Here is a 17,728-nt window from a genome sequence, read left to right as displayed (position 1 = left end):
CCATTGACATAGCCAAGTGCTCAATGCACCAACCCTCCCTTTAAATATCATCCTCTGCCACATCCCTTATGGAGATTGAAATTGCTTATTTTGGAGTGGTGCGTTCATAAATCCCTATCTCTTCACATTCTTAGGGGTGCTTCACACACAGCGAGCTCGCTGCCGAGATCGCTGCTGAGTCACGCTTTTTGTGACGCAGCAGTGACCTCATTAGCGATCTCGCTGTGTGTGACACTGAGCAGCGATCTGGCCCCTGCTGCGAGATCGCTGCTCGTTACACACAGCCCTGGTTCGTTTTCTTCAAAGCCGCTCTCCTGCTGTGACACACAGATCGCTGTGTGTGACAGCAAGAGAGCGACAAATGAAGCAAGCAGGGAGCAGGAGCCGGCGTCTGACAGCTGAGGTAAGCTGTATCCAAGATAAACATCGGGTAACCAAGGTGGTTACCCGATATTTACCTTAGTTACCAGCCTCTGCAGCTCTCACGCTGCCTGTGCTGCCGGCTCCGGCTCTCTGCACATGTAGCTGCTGTACACATCGGGTTAATTAACACGATGTGTACAGCAGCTAGGAGAGCAAGGAGCCAGCGCTAAGCAGTGTGCGCGGCTCCCTGCTCTCTGCACATGTAGCTGCATTACACATCGGGTTAATTAACCCGATGTGTACTGTAGCTAGGAGAGCAAGGAGCCAGCGCTCAGTGTGCGCGGCTCCCTGCTCACACTGGTAACTAATGTAAACATCGGGTAACCATACCCGATGTTTACCTTAGTTACCAGTCTCCGCAGCTTCCAGACGGCGGCTCCGTGCAAGCGCAGCGTCGCTTGCACGTCGCTGCTGGCTGGGGGCTGTTCACTGGTCGCTGGTGAGATCTGCCTGTTTGACAGCTCACCAGCGACCATGTAGCGATGCAGCAGCGATCCTGACCAGGTCAGATCGCTGGTCGGATCGCTGCTGCATCGCTAAGTGTGAAGGTACCATTACATTGCAGTGTCTGTGTGCTGGAGATTAGTTCTCTTCCCTCTCTTTTGTGTATAGCAGACACACGCCGCACACAAGTTCACAAATCAGTGGGTGGCCAGTGCCGACAGGAGAGGGAGATAAGAATGTACATACACTGATATTGTGCGTGTAAACATTCGCCTCTTATTGTGTGCATGTTTACACTCCCATCTCCCTCTGTGGTGTTTTGTGGCTGCTCCCTGCACACAAGATTATAAAGCAGCAGTCATCTGATGCGGACAATGAGAATGCGCACTTTTATCAGTGTGTGCGCACTCTCGTCTCGCACTCCAGTGCATAGCGGTTGCCCGCTGCTGTGTGAACCTCTGTGCAGCAAGCAGTCGCTACACATGGAAGCGCATGTACACTGACATGCAAGGGATGAACACATGCACACAGTGCCAGCGTGTGATTGTTCTCCTATTAGCATCAGCCTGCTGTGTGAAGCGAATGGCAGCATTATGTAAATACCTAGAAACTGATCCCAGTGATGTTTCACTTACTGGCCTTCTTCTTTGATGAAATTATAGATTTATCAGCAAGGGAATTTCAGTGAAGGACTAATAAAACCTCATGCCAGGTAGTCCTCCATATTTATGAACCTGATCTAAATCCTCACCCCCATCATATTACCCTGCCCTCACCACTGATTGGCAGTTTCACACCTATGCACAGTGTACAAAGAAAGCTGCAAATCGGTGGTGGGAGCATGGTTCTAAAGAGATCAGCATTCAGAGAACTGCTAGTTCTGCAACAGAGAAAACAGGGACTTCAAAACTACACTAAGCAGCCCAGTAAGTGACACATTACTGGAATCAGGATCTTTGCCCCTACATCATGCTGCTTTCAGATAGGGCAGGAAAAACCTGGTGACAGATAAGTATCTATACCTAAAATGACAGCTCTGCCATTGTTGATTGGAATTCTTTTCTGTTCTGCTATCAGGTGTGGAAGGTTAAAAAAGCCTTGAAAATCACATTCCAATGGAAAGGTCTGACGCCAGCAATGAAGGTAAACGGTTATTTCAGGGCTGGACAAGTACATTTACATCTTCTGGTGGTTGGAGAGGCCCAGCAATTCTGTCTCTGACATCCAACAACTCCACACCTGTCTATCTCTTTTTTTGGTTGTTTGTTTTTCTCTTATTTTTGTTTTGTTTTTTTTTCCTTTCCATTGTATGAGTGTCTGATGTGTCTGTGTCACGTTTCTCCAACCCTAATTGCATTTTTATGGAAGCATGACATCATTGAACAGGTCCGTCATATGTCCAGTTTTTCCTCATACAAATGTCCTTAGGATGTGTGTAAGCTTAGCATAATAAGGGTCCCCTAGTGGTGCAACGAGGCTCTTTGTATGTCTGTATGCCTCTGTTCTTATATGAAGGCATGCAGATGTTTTTCATTCAGTTCCTTTTGAATCCAATAAGAAAAGTGAATTGTTCCACGTTCATCATATGCCGTATTTTGGAGGTATTCTGAACATGAAACCGAGCCATAATAAAGTCAGTAATTGATCACGGTGACAAGCTTGGCATTAATATCGTGCGGGCTTTGACTCGTTAAGACTAAGCACTGTTATGAGTAGAAAAGTATATAGTTCTGTTTTCTTTCAATACTTTGATGTGACATTTTATCATATCTTTATCATGTAATTTTTGACACATTCTTTCAATTATTGGTTGAACCTGCATTCAAGTATGTTTTACCATGTATAGTCCAAAACTTTCCGGAAGTTTCTCAAAGGATGTTATTAGTAATTCTTCAACGAGGATTTTTTTTCCCCCCATAGTTTGGAGCTTGCAGTGAATCTGAAAGGAAGACTGAAGAGTATGATACCCAGGTATGTATTTTCAGTGTAGTTATTTTAGGATGTACATTACTGTGCTAGGTATAAATCTGTACACTGGGAATTTGGGTCTGCCAAAACAGGACATTAAGATCATTGTCAGCCTAGTTTCAGTGGCTTTTTGTGCTACCGAACTCCTCAGAGATTGATTTGTGATTTCATTGCTTAAACATATGATTTTGTCATCCAAAACTTCAACCTTCACCGACCAGCAATGAATGACCAGTGATTTGAAAAACTGCTTTGTATAACAGCATTGTGAAGCAACCTTTCCTTGCACAGCGTTTCCTCTCCCATGCAAAAAATGGATAAGACCCTATGCATTACCATCACCTTGAAGAGAATTGCACTTCTGCCAGGGTCCCACTGCACTAGCCTAGATGAAAGCATTACACTAAGGGGTACTTTGCACACTACGACATCGCAAGCCGGTGCTGCGATGCCGAGTGCGATAGTTCCCGCCCCTGTCGCAGCTGCGATATGTGGTGATAGCTGTCGTAGCGAAATTTATTGCTACGCCAGCTTCACATGCACTCACCTTGCCCTGCGACGTCGCTCTTGCCGGCGACCCGCCTCCTTATTAAGGGGGCGGGCCGTGCGGCGTCATAGCCACGTCACACAGCAGGCGGCCAATAGAAACGGAGGGGCGGAGATGAGCGGGACTTAAACATCCCGCCCACCTCCTTCCTTCCGCATAGGCGACAGGAGCCCCGGTGAAGGAGGTAGGAGATGTTCCTCGCTCCTGCGACTTCACACACAGCGATGTGTGCTGCCACAGGAACGAGGAACAACATCGGACCGTTGCAGGAAGGTAATTTTGGTTTTCGCCGACGCTACACCGATGATACGATTACGACGCTTTTGCACTCGTTAATCGTATTATCTAGGCTTTACACACTACGATGTCGAGAGCGACGCCGGAAGTGCGTCACTTTTGACATGACCCCACCGACATCGCACCTGCGATGTCGTAGTGTGCAAAGTACCCCTAAGTGCAGGTCCCGAATGACCAGGAAACTGGCTTGTGTTGTTTAGACAAAAGGTTCTGATTGACATCTTCACTTTGCAGTTCACCATGGCAGAATATGAAAACTGCATTTTTACAAATTGCCTATATTATCCTAACTCCCTTGTTTTGTAGCACTTATATACACTACTCACAGAAAGTGAGGGATTATTGGCTTTTGGGTGAAATTTCAGGATTACCCTAAAATGCAATCTAACCTTTTCAGATGAACTCAATGTGACCTTCTCTTTTGAATGACATGTCCAACTTTTCAGTGTTTCAATACTTTTTGCACAACTTGCTGTTCTTTAACAAGAAGTTTGATGGCAAAATCCACAGCAGGTGCTTGGTCCATAAATCTCCCAATAAATTTCAGGGTTCAATTAGAATTAGGTATTTAAAGCGCACCAATCACCAGGATTTTCCTGTATAACCTAAAGCCAGTGCTATACTGGCACTATCATGCTCATTCTATACATACCTTTAGGTGTCCGCTTGGATGTATAGGTTTTGAAACATAAGCAAGTAAAGTTTGTAAAATGAACAGCTTTTTGAATGACAGCAGCTGCTAATCAGCTGATAACTGGGGTTGGATATTGATAGTGATTCCCGCCCCCCTGTCTGTCCGTCCTCCCCCTATTATTTCTGCTAATTCTATTATAGAATCATTTTACTAAGTGACTAGAAGGACCGGTGCTGATGTCATACCCATGTGACCAGAAGGGGCAAAGCCAAGGCCAACATAGCTGATACGAGAAAGCAACCTTATTTTTCTGTTGGCTGATGCCCGACCCCTTCTGGTCACATGGTTATGACATCAGCACAGATCCTTCTAGTCACTTAGTAAAACGATTCTATAATAGAATTAGCATAAATAACAGGTGGAGGACACATTGGGGCAGGAATCACTATGAATACCCACCCCAGCTATCAGCTGCTGTCATTCAAAAAGCTGCTCATTTTTACAAACTTTACATACTTGTGTTTCAAAACCTATACATCTTAGCTGACAACTAAAGGTATGTATAGAATCAGCATGATAGTGCCAGTATTGAACTGGCTTTAGGTTATATAGGAAAATCCTTGTGATTGTTGTACTTTAAACAGTCCTCCTCAGCATGCTGTTCACATTTTGACATCATGAGACCAGGACAACACCTAATTGATCAACAATACCTTATCATTGCGAGGTTTCAAGCTGGATTTTCTCAGACGGAATTGGCCACTGAGCTTAGAGTGTCACAGAGTGTCATCCACAAGTTGCAAAAGAGAGACTGAAAAGTCACAGTAAAGCAAAGAAGTGGACTTCTTTTCACCACATCCCACACTGATCACCGCTTCCTTGTGAACAATACTCTTCGGAACCGGATAATGAATGCCACACAACTCCTGGCACATTTAAGGGAGGTGAGAGGCACCCAAGTGTCACAGCAGACCATTTGTACCGTTTACATCAGCATAGCCTGTGTGCTAGACGACCTGTAAGGGTACCTGACCACACCATCAGGCACAGATCTTGCTGGACGAGAGACCAGTTGGCCTCAGCGCTGTTTGTGACGACATGGACTCTCATGGGTTAAAGTTTCTTAACATTCACCCAGACAGGATGATAGATTGTTTATAGACGGGGGATAAGTCCCTCATTGTTTTTACAAGACTCTTGTTGACTCATGTAATTGTGTTGGCCACTGAAAGCCAGACGTATTGTTTCTCCAGACTCTTCCAGTAATCATTGTATTGTAGTTGTGTATTGCTAATGTAATTACCTTAGTAGCCATTGTCTAGTCTGTGACCTCCAGACTATATGTATACCCTCAGTCTTTCTGTAGACATCATTTGGATGAACATTGTCCATGCAGCTTGAGATTCATCAAATGGGAGAGGCAATCTTGTCCAACCAATCGATGAGGACGCAGTGTATCCAAGTGGAAGGCTGTGGCTATAAAAGGGATTTCTTTAAGCCACCAGCTGGTTGTTGATGGATGCTGATGGATTCAGTCTAAGCTCTTAGGAGCTGAGTAGAGGATCAGGATATCTTATGGCTTCAATCTAGGGACTCCGGTTCCGGTTGGAGACCATATCCACAGCCTAGGGATTTCGACTCCGGCTGCCAGGATTGTAACATCATACCAGGACTACCTAAGGAGGACACTCAGGTTGGGACAGTTCAGTCACCTGTTACAGACTTTGCCGACCTCAGACAGCTTCCTAAATCTGGCATTATTCCTTTCTCGGTGGGTGCCCGCCAAAAGCGGGGTGTTGCTGGATTGGAGTAAATAGCCCTGGAACCTCTGAGGCATGGACATTCTAAATCCCTGGTGAACCAGCGGAAGGGTGAGACTCTGTTGCCTGTTACATTTGTGTTTTGCTGGTTATGTGCCGTTAATTGTTTGGGGATCCAATAAAGTCTAATTATTGTGGTTCCCTCACCCAGTGTTGTCTGAGTAGTGTTACGCCCACGGTTAAGGAGGCCGGCGTTCAGTTGGGATGAGCCCTGAGCCACGCTGTCTTTCTAAAGGCGGCGGGTTTTAGTGTACGAGAGCACCCACTGAGCCCTGTGTCTCCACACTGTTCACTGATGAAAGTTGGTCCCCGCTAAGCAGAAATGATGGCCGACAGTGATGTTGGAGCTGTGAAGGAGAGCACTATGCATCAACCACTGTTGTCACCAGATGAGCCTTTGGTGGTGGTCGTGTTATAGTGTGGGCAGCTGTCTAGTCAATACAGAACTGCCCTGCACTTTGTGAATAGTACAGTGATAAGCCCTACTACTTGAATAACATCATTAATCAAGTAATTTGTCTCTGCATGAACAACATAGGCCTAATTTCATCTTCATGTACGACAATACTCCAGCTCATCAAGGTTGCATCATTATGGAATGGCAGCTGGAGACTGGGGTACCTGAAATGTACTGGCCTGCACTTTGACCAGACCTGAATACAATAGGAAACCTATGGGATCAGCTGAGTTGCCATGTTACGGCTCGTAACTCTGTACCCTAGAACCTCAATGACCTGAGGTCCGCCCTTGAAGAAGAGTGGTATGCCATGCCGCAGCAGTCAATAGCTTGACTTGGGAACAACATAAGGCATTAATGTCAAGCGTAATTGTTGCTAAAGGCCAAATGACAAGTTATTGAGACATTGACATTTTTGATGGGGGGGTATACCCACCACTATTATAGGCTTTTGTTTCAATATATTGTTTGAGATGAGGAAATCACCATTGCATGCTTGTAGTTAAATGCCGTATTTCTATGATAAAATATCTGTCATGAGTGTGTCCTGTTGTGGGGAGACCTCTGGTGAGTCTGGGACCAGAAGGTCACGATGCATTATTATGCGCAGATCTACAACTTATATTTTAGTGAATCTACTTTCTTTTAGAAGTTAAGGACTTTTTCCTATCTGGCTGTTTTTTGTAACCTTAATCTTAGGTGCAGCTCTTTTGTGACCACTCCTCTTCACTATAGAAAGTTACATGTCTTACCATGTGACACTGGTAATAGATTTTCATGCTATTCTGACCACTGAGTTAGGAGCCTGTCTCTGGAAGAAGCGGAGGATTTGTGACCATCACAGCTGTGGTGTTTAGCTGCATTGGAGGAGATTGTAGTGTTTTTCTTTTTGTGTCTATTTTCCCTGTCTGTGTGTCTCCCTTACCTTGTGTTGTATTATTGAAGTGGTGAGACTAGTGTTCTCTCCAGCCTTCTCCCTAGCCAGGGTGAGTTCAGGGCAAGTAAAGGCCTAGAAACGTGAGAGCAACAGGAAGCATACGGTACATACTTAGGTGAGTTGCAGGAGGTGTCCACTTTAACTATTGCCAGATCCTTTTTTCTATACCATTCCCTTTGTCACTTCTGTGTTGCGCTGCACGCTCTGGCATGACATAACTGGCCCACGTTTTGTTTTAGGGGGTTTTCCTCGGACCTTAAATGGATGCCCGTGCAGAGCCAGTCCGTTGGTCTGGCAGACTTGCAATGCAGGGTTTTCAACCACAACAGCGGACCACAAGTCTGGCAGCCAGCTATACTATATCTGAACCCAAGGTGGCGCTCCCGGCTAGATTTTCGGGAGGACAGGATAAGTTTTTCTGTATTTTGTGAAGCCTGTAAGCTTTATTTTAAGTTCTGTCCACACTTTTATGGGAGTGAGGAACAACGGGTGGGGATTGTGATCTCCCTCCTTCTGGGGATTGTGATCTCCCTCCTTCTGCGAGACCCTCAATCCTGGCTTTTTTTTTTCTTCCAACCGACTGTTGCTGTGGTTGGTCGACGAGTTTTTTGCATTCTTTGACCTTGTCCATGAAATCTCTAACTGTGTTTGCCTTGCTGGCTACACAAGCTCCAGCAGGGAGACTTGGCCGGTGGAGGAGTTTTGTTTTGCATTCCGGAGATGGGCACTGACATTAGGTGGAATGACCCGGTCCTTAGGAGTCATTTTTGCCAAGGGTATGTCAGAAAGGCTCAAGACGCAGTGGTTTTATATAAAACTCCTGAGACATTAGAGGCTGCCATGGCTCTGGCCATACCTGTTAAAGCGTGGACATGGTAGCATGAAATGGCTGGTGTCCTCCGTCCCTCGCCCCTGCCTTACCTGTATTCTGTCACGGATTGAAGAATAAAAGTATTGAATTTTACAACAGTGAGTGCCTTACTTTTCTCTGTTATAATATAAACCTGCTCATAGGAGCTTTTCACAAGGACCTCCTTTCTTATGTCTTGAAGGTCTCCCTACTCCTATCTTTTCGAGCCTTCCCTGGTTAGTTATGCATAATTCACTGGTGAACTGGCAGTCCAGAGTGATAGTCAGATGGAGAGAGTTCTGCAGAAAATTGCTTGAATACAGTTCTCTTCCATCTCCACTAAGTCTTTGACTAGTGATGGGCGGACTCACAGATAACCGGGACTGGCGGGTCTAGCCAGTTCTGGCTCGGGATTGGTCCTGGTTATCTGGCCGGATGTCGGTCCCCATTTAAGTCTATGGGGACCAGAATCCGGCACTTAAAATGGTGGTAGGAGGGATAGGGGGCTAGGAGCAAGTGCTTCATACTTACCGAGGCTCCAGCCCAGCTGTAACTGCTTCCAGGCCGCTTCCGGGGCCACTCTAATCCATATGGACTGCTTTCCCTTCCCACCGGCCATCCTGACATCTGTGGTTGCAGTGATACGCACCACCAGGCTGTGTGACGGTGTCTGACTGCAACCAGTCCTAGACCCTGTCTGTGGGTCACTAGCATGGTATAAAATTAATAAATAAAACATTTGGCATAGGATCCCCCAATATTATGATAACTAGCACCGAAAAAGCATACAGGTACAGGCTACAGCCGCAGCTGTGCGCTTATCTTGGCTTTGTATCAATATAGGAGGAACTGCATCTAGCTTTTTTTTTAAATTGTTTAAATAAATAATTTTAAAAAATAGCATGCGGTCCCCCCCAATTTTGATACCCAGCCATGATAAAGCCTGACAGCTTCAGGCTGGTATTCTCAGGCTGGGGAGACCCATGGTTACTGGGACACCCCCAGCCTAAAAATAGCAGCCTGCAACCGCCCAGGATTGTGGCAGCCGTTAGCTGTAACAGTCCTGGCGCTTTACCCAGCTCTTCACGATTTGCCCTTACTAATCTGTGAGTGAAAATAAATAAACACAAACACCAAAAAAAATCTTTTTTTTTTTTTTTTTAAATAAAAGACAAGAAAGCACCCTGCAGGTCCGACGTAATCCTCATGAGGTCCACGATTCCAGCTCTGCTACATATCTGAATTCACACCGAGCACCCATAGAACATGGCAAAAATAAAGAGAAAGTAACAGCTCCCCAGACAGCAGGTATATGTGTGTGGTGCTCGGAAACCTGAGCCGGCATTCAGGTAGGAAAATAGTGGAAAAATCCAGCATCCGTCAAATATAATAAAATTTAAATTTTAATGAAAAAAATTAAAAACATGAAAATGTTTCATGGAAGCATGTGGAGACACACAGGTCTACGTGCTTCAAGCAGATGGACTGCTCTTAATCATGATTGAGAGCAGTCCAGCTGCTTGAAACGTGTAGACCTGCGTGCCCATAGAACATGACCGCCCGCTGTGAGGTTCATGCAGAGACTGAGTGAGGCGCGCGATCAGTGGTCACAGCGGGATGTTCCCACAGTCCTCCAGCAGGGATCTCGTGTGGATTACCTCGGACCTGTAGGCGTATTTTGGGGTTATTAAAGTTGTGAGAGAGGGTGCTTTTTGTCTTATTTCAAATAGAATTTTTTGGTGTTTGTGTTTAGATTTTTTCATGTACAGATGGAAGGATGGAAGGCGTCTGAGACCCCACCCATAACTAATCTAGGACTTAGTGGTAGCTGTGAGATGACATTAACCCCTTATTACCCCGATGCCACTGCACCAGTTCAATCGGGATGAGCTGGGTACAGTTTCGGGATTGACGCATCCAATGGATGCAACAATCCTGGGCAGTTGCAGGCTGCTATTTTTAGGCTGGGGGAGCCCAATACACATGGATCTGCCAAGCCTGAGAATACCAACCCCCAGCTATCAGGCTTTATCCTGGCTGGGTATCAAAATTGGGAGGGACCGTATGCTATTTTGTAAAAAATTATTTATTTAAATAATTTAAAAAAAAAAAAGCTGCATGCGGTTTCTCTTATTTTCATACACAGCCAAGATAAGCGCACAGCTGGGGGCTGCAGTCTGTAGCTTCTCTTTATTTTATACCACGATAGTGACCAGCAGAGACAGTGCCTGTGATTGGTTGCAGTCAGATACTGTCACAGGCTGAGGGCGCGTCTAGCTGCAACCAATCACAGACGCCAGGACTGCAGGTGGGCAGGGAAAGTAGTGCATTGGATGAACGATAATACGCGGTCCCAGAAGTGAATGAGCGGCTATGGGAGCAGTCACAGCCGTGCCGGAGCCTCAGTAATTATGAAGCACTTGCTTCAGTCTTATTTTCTTTATTTCCCGAGTGCCGTATTTGGATCATTAGCTCAAATTCCCTGAGAATTGCAGGCCCACCACTCGCACACGTTTGAAACCGCGCGGATCCAGACTTTTGCAGTCCGGGTCCGCCTATCACTAGTTGTGACCCTAATCCCCTCCCGCTTATCCCTGACTTATTTATTCAGTTTGTTGGGGCTAAATGGTTCTCTAGTGTTTTATCTCAGGGGGACTTATGATTAGAATCAGAGAAGGGGAAAATGGCCTTTAACGCACCTGAAGAGCATTCTGAAAACTTAGTCATGTCTTTTGGTTTGACAATTGCCCCCGCCTTTGTGGTAATATATCTAGATAATATTTTGATTTACTCTTCCGACCTCAAAACAAATCCGGTACAAGTTAGGCAGGTGTTACAGATATTTCTTGATAATAAACTGTAAGCCAAACTGGAAAAGTGTTTATTCGCTCTGCAAAAGGTGCAATTTTTGGGCTTCCTCGTGTAATATGCTAGTTTCTGGATGGATCCAAATAAGGTCCGTGTGGTTCTTGAGTGGGATCCTCCTAAAAATCTGAAAGCACTACAGCGCTTTCTGAGGTTTGCTAATTATAGGAAGTTCATCCGGAACTTCTCGTTGATTGTCAAACTCCTCATGAAAGGGTGAGTTCAGGGAAAGCAAAGGCCTAGTCACGTGATAGCGGCGTGGAGAAGGACCCCTATAGGGACGTTATAAAGCATAGGATGCAGACTCTGGTGAGTTGCAGGAGGTGTCCGCTCTTCACTATCGCCAGCGGCTTCCTTCTATAACATTCCCATTGTTACCCCTGTGTTGTGCTGCACACTGAGCATCTGCACGACAATATAACTGTAGCATGAACTTTTTGGGTTTTACATAAACTTCACCCGAAAGCCAAATATCCCTAACTTTTTGTGATTAGAGTATATAAAACTGCTTACACGGTGGACAAATTGTTAGTGGGTCGTCTTGTGATTTTAGGTTGTAAGCTGTGTGCTTCCTTGGTTATCCAGCTCAATACAGGTTGCTAATATAGAAACAAGGTATTACATGTTATATGAATTCTCAGAAATCTTTCATCAAAACATTCTTCTATTTCTTTTTAAGGCCATGAAATACCTGTCATATTTATTATACCCTCTATGTGTGGGGGGAGCAGTTTATTCACTTCTAAACATCAAATACAAAAGGTAAGATCCTTGACTTCATTTGACACTTTGATTTTGTCTTTTGTTTTCATTTTTTTTCAGTTTATTACGCAAAATGAAACCTACTTTTCTGCTCTTTTATATGTAGAATACATCCAGTCCTTGAGTTCACTAGATAGACTGAAGTGCCTTTCTATAAATTGTGCTACAATTCCATATTAATGCCCCTTTAACATTTGTATTTACAGCTGGTATTCCTGGTTAATCAACAGCATTGTGAATGGTATGTGACCTTTTTGTATTTCTCCTTTTCTGAAATCACATTCAAATAATGTTCAACAATTTCCATAAAATATCTGCAGGCTTTAAGAATTTTTCCTGTTTGTTATCACGATGCTTTTGATAAATGAAAAAAAAAAAATGTATGCTTAAAATGCGGTAAACTGAAAGAGTACATATCAACTGTCTGGGAATGCCTTTTTCATTTTAGAAATCCGCGCACTGCTGCAAATGGGAGATTTTACTAAACATTATTTGTTAGGCTGCTTACACACTACGTTTTTTTTAGCATGTGTCATGAACGTTTTTTTGCTGCTAAAGCGGATCCTGTTTTTGCAGAGAAAAACGCATGCAAACGCATGTGTTATTTTCCAGGATCCTGTCACTTGAAGTTTATGGGTGGGCATTGGAGTCATGTGATCGGGAGTGAGGGAAACTGAACGTGAGACTGGGAGCCGGCATCTGACAGCTGCGGTAAGCTGTAACCAAGGTAAATATTGGGTAACTAAGGGAAGTGCTTTGCTTGAATACCCGATATTTACCTTGGTTACGAGCGTCCGCTGCTCTCAGGCGGGGGAGAGAGAGGGAGGGGGAGAGAGACTGATCACGACAGGCTGGTTTCTGGGCATGTTCACTAGAGCAAGTAGGATCCTGTCTATCAGCAGGCCAGCGTTCACATGCGTTTGCGTGCTGTTTAGTCAGGATCCAGCGATTTTGCAGTATTTGGACGCAGCTCAAAAACGCTACAAGTAGCATTTTTGAAAAAAGTTAAAAAACTGCAAGTCGCTGGATCCTCACTATAACGCACGCAAACGCATGTGAACGCATGTTGACGCGAGTCCATTGCAAATGCATTGAAATGAAAACGCATTTGCACTGGATCCGTTTTTGCATTAAAAAAACGTTCATGACGCATGTTAAAAAAACGTAGTGTGAAAGCAGCCTTAACGGAAATCTCCCGAACTGACCCTAATGACAAGCTAAAAGACCCGACCTTATGGCAAAAAAAAAACGTGGCCAAACTTCTGAGTCGTGGGATCCCACAACCCCTTCATGGCCTCCTCACTGTTGAAAGTGCAAGATCTCTCTTTGAACTAACCAGCACTGCCACATCATTAACGAAACCTTTACCAGTTGTTAACCCCTTCACTTCCCCGACCAGGCAAATTCTTCAAATCTGACGTGTCCCTTTATGTGGTGATAACACTGGAATGATTCTACATATCCTAGTGATTCTGAGAATGTTTTTGTGACACATTGTGTCTTTGTTCCTGGTAAAATTAAATGCAATATATGTTTTGCTATATTTTTTGCTTCCTTATAAAACTATATTGGAAATGTCTTGAAATATTGAATATTTTGAAACTTTTGAACTTTATTTTAAAAGACACAAAAATTCAGTCATACGGCACAAAATACAAACAATTTATCATATGGCTACTCATTTCCTTTTTGTTTGTTCTTTTGTTAAGATGTTAGAAGAATGCAAAACTTTTTTTTTTATTCTTTTTGAAAATTTACAAAACCCCATTATTTAGAGACCACTTCATTTTAAGGGGGCCTATATGTGAACAACAAGAGAAAATGCACCACAATTTGTTGTTTAATTTCTATACTGTTTATTCAAATTGTCTCTCCAGGAAAGGAGACAAACTCTAGCGCCACCTATTGGAAGTAGCAATCCTAAAAGTCACAAGTGGCCTTCTAACAAGCCTTTTCATATGACCTAGGATATATGCCAGATCAGAATCCCAATTTGCAGACACGGTGTTTCGGGGTGATTGCCCCTCGCCAGTGCAAAGTGTGGGTAACTGATCTGGCTTATGAGAAGCTTTATGGGGATCACGGGGGAAGACTATTCTCCTTACGGAGACCTGACAAACCAGTCTGTCTGTCAATGGTGAGGGGACTTATAGCTGCAATGTCCCTCTGGGAATTATTCAAATTGTCTCTCGAGGAAAGGAGACAAACTCTAGCACCACCTATTGGAAGTAGCAATCCTAAAAGTCACAAGTGGCCTTCTAACAAGCCTTTTCATATGACGTAGGATATATGCCAGATCAGAATTCCAATTTGCAGACACTGTGTTTCGGGGTGATTGCCCCTCGTCAGTGCAAAGTGTGGGTAACTGATCTGGCTTATGAGAAGCTTTGTGGGGATCACGGGGCTTCTTATAAGCCACATCAGTTACCCACACTTTGCACTGGCGAGGGGCAATCACCCCGAAACACCGTGTGTGCAAATTGGGATTCTGATCTGGCATATATCCTAGATCATATGAAAAGGCTTGTTAGAAGGCCACTTGTGACTTTTAGGATTGCTACTTCCAATAAGTGGCGCTAGAGTTTGTCTCCTTTCCTGGAGAGATAATTTGAATAATTTCTAGAGGGGCATTGCAGCTATAAGTCCCCTCACCACTGACAACCAGACTGGTTTGTCAGGTCTTCGTAAGGAGAATAGTGTTCCCTACTTTGTTTATGTCATTCATTGTGTGGTATAAAGTTGGCATTATTTTTTGTATCAGAATGATTACCGTGATACTAGATTAATTGAGGGGTTTTTTTGTATGTTTTTCATTCACAATGTGCTTTTCATTTCTTTTTGGAATTTTAAAATTGTTACACATTCCCATAGTCTAAGAGATATAACTTCTTCACCCACAGAGCCATATGGCTTGTTTTTTTTTAGAATGAGTTACGGGTTTTTATTGGTACCATAACTTTTCAGTTAAATTATTTTTATTTACATGTGGCTTTTATTATTTTATTCCAGTTTCTATGCATCAGTATGATGAATAAACAGCATTTATTCTAGACTGGGTGATGCCATATATGTATACTTTTTATGTAGCTTATTTTATTTTATTTTTTTTACATTAAAAAAAAATTTGGCAAAGTATTTCTCTAGGGTTTTTTCTTTGTTTACAATTTTTTTTTTTCTTTGTAATTTTTTTTACTTAGACACCGTATAGGACTTTATAATTCCCTTTTGTCATCACTAGAGATGAGTGATTCCAAGGTTCGGTGTTCATACCGAACACAGACTTTTTCCAAAAGACCGAGTTTGGGTTCGGAGTTTGAGTACTTTACATATGCAAACCACTCTCATGAGCATTGCTGTGCTCAGGTACGCTCAATGCTCAGCCCAGTTCAAGCTGGTTGTAGCGATTGATCGGCTCACACTGGGGCTAACAGCAGCATGATCGGGTGTAGTGTGCACCAAATATAAAAATGGAAAAGCCCTGCTCACTCACCCTTTTTGCATGTGGTCAGAGACCTGACCTGCCAAATTAGTGACTTCCATTGGGGTTCAGGTCAAGTCAGGGTCCCAAACCGATTTTTATCTAATGTCCGGCTGCACCTGCCGAACCGAACTTCAATGGGTCGCACATCTGAAGTCATCACTGGTGTAATACTCTGCAATATTAACGTAATGCAGGATTTTAGACCTGTTTGTTTTACACTGAAATGATGCTTATTAGACCTTGCTTTATGGCAGGGCGTGGCAGACCTGGGAACTATTTTTTGACCCCCCCCAGTTTCCATCTGAGAACTATCAGTAACTGGCTATTGCTTCGAGGAAGCCTTCTTCCTTTCACAACCTTCTAAATGGAGCAGATGCTATTAATTGCTGCATAAAAGAAAGTTAACCGGCCATTGACAGTGCTAGCAATCTGACAAGCCAAGTTCCTGCCCACACCATCATCAAGACATACCTGTAGTTTGTGTTGCTTTAACACCTTTCCCATTAGGACATACATGTGTGTCTAATGTCAGGAAGGGGTTAATATTTACTTAGCAGTTACTGATCAGTAACTATTTAGTCATGGATACAGCATTCCTGGTTTAGTCCAGAGTGCAATATTTTGCAAATTTAAACTGAGGGGTCCATATAGTGTTCAGATCCCACTCTACATGCCGGCATCCCACAGTCTAGAAGCATAAACCCAATTTTTATTTTAGCCTGGCATTGGGGATATTTCAAAAGATTTTTCCTTATAATAGTTAAAAAGGGCAGCTGCATAAAGATAATGGGAACAATTTCAGACCTACCTAAGGTATTGATATCAATCAGCAGTACTGTGGTGACATAACTACTATATTTTTCCAAAAATAAGACACTGTCTTATTTTTTTGCCTCCCAAAAAAGTACTAGGGCTTATTTTTGGAGGAGGTCTTATTCTTGGAGAAACACGGTTGGGGGGTAAGTTACCCCCAAAAAAGCAGACCCTCCCACTTCCCAGGAGACTCATACTCACCAGACCCGGACGTCTGCGTGGTTCCCAGTTCCTCCTGTGATCTCCGGTGGATGCTGCATGCCGTTCTCCCCTGCTGCTGGCTGACACACAGCCCGATCGCAGACACACACAGCAGATTCCAGACACACAGCGGATTCCAGACACACACAGCAAATCACACACACAGCAGATCAAACACACAGCAAATCACACACACAGCAGATCAAACACACAGCAAATCACACACACACAGCAGATTGCAGACACACAGCAGATCACACACGCACAGCAGATCACAGACACACACAGCAAATCACACACGCAGCCGATCGCAGACACACGCAGCCGATCGCAGACACACGCAGCCGATCGCAGACACACGCAGCCGATCGCAGACACACGCAGCCGATCGCAGACACACGCAGCCGATCGCAGACATCACATCCAGTGCTTCCAGCCGCAGGGAATGATGAGAGCAAGTCACATGTCCGGCCGCAGGTCCTGTTCTGCAGGTCGTTGCGCTCCACCGCACTGCCTCTCAGGATTCTGCCGGCGAGAAGAGATCGGTGTCGCTGGATGAGGCGAGTGTGTATGCGATCCGATGTGTATGCGATCCGATGTGTGTGTGATCCGATGTTTGTGTGTGCGATCTGATTGTGTGTGTGTGTGTGTGTGTGTTTGAGAGATCTGATTGTGTGTGTGTGAGATCTGATTGTGTGTGTGTGTGTGTGTGTGTGAGATCTGAGTGTGTGTGTGTGTGAGATCTGATTGTGTGTGTGTGAGATCTGAGTGTGTGTGTGTGTGTGTGTGTGTGTGTGTGTGTGTGTGTGTGTGTGTGTGAGAGAGCTGATGAGTGCGGGTGTATGATCACTACAGGTCCTGCCGCTGAGCGTCAAGTGAGTGATTGCCGGGTGCCGTTGTCTATAATCAAGTGTCCTGCTGTCTGTAACCTTTTTAGCTGCATGGACACTTCATTACTGACATGTGACTAGGGCTTATTTTCGGGGGAGGGCTTATATTTAAGCTTTGCTCCGAAAATGCTGAAAATCCCTGCTAGGGCTTATTTTTGGGGGAGGGCTTATTTTTGGAAAAACACGGTAGTAAGATGCTCCAGATATTTAGTGCCTTGTAAATGTGTGAGGAATTAGGATATTCAGTCATCTGAGTCATATTTGTAAATTACCTCTACTGTGTGTACATTAAATTAGGCATATTTGATTGCCTAATTTTGGCTGAATTCTCCAATTACA

At 44.2% G+C, this 17,728-nt stretch overlaps 1 protein-coding gene across 1 annotated transcript in view; it reads left to right on the top strand.

Moving 5' to 3' along the window:
• The window catches only part of CLPTM1L (CLPTM1 like), a 98,808-nt gene that overhangs the window by 75,439 nt on the left and 5,641 nt on the right, over positions 1-17,728 (top strand). The window contains exons 9-12 of the mRNA XM_075316122.1: positions 1,945-2,010; positions 2,788-2,838; positions 11,922-12,004; positions 12,211-12,245. Coding sequence (XP_075172237.1) covers positions 1,945-2,010; positions 2,788-2,838; positions 11,922-12,004; positions 12,211-12,245 — 235 coding nt within the window. The remainder of the gene's footprint in view (positions 1-1,944; positions 2,011-2,787; positions 2,839-11,921; positions 12,005-12,210; positions 12,246-17,728) is intronic.

The sequence above is a fragment of the Anomaloglossus baeobatrachus genome, chromosome 6, assembly GCF_048569485.1.
Source record: "Anomaloglossus baeobatrachus isolate aAnoBae1 chromosome 6, aAnoBae1.hap1, whole genome shotgun sequence".
Lineage (NCBI taxonomy): Eukaryota > Metazoa > Chordata > Amphibia > Anura > Aromobatidae > Anomaloglossus > Anomaloglossus baeobatrachus.
The sequence above is the reverse complement of the archived record's forward strand: the minus strand, read 5'-3'. Positions and strand labels throughout refer to the sequence as shown.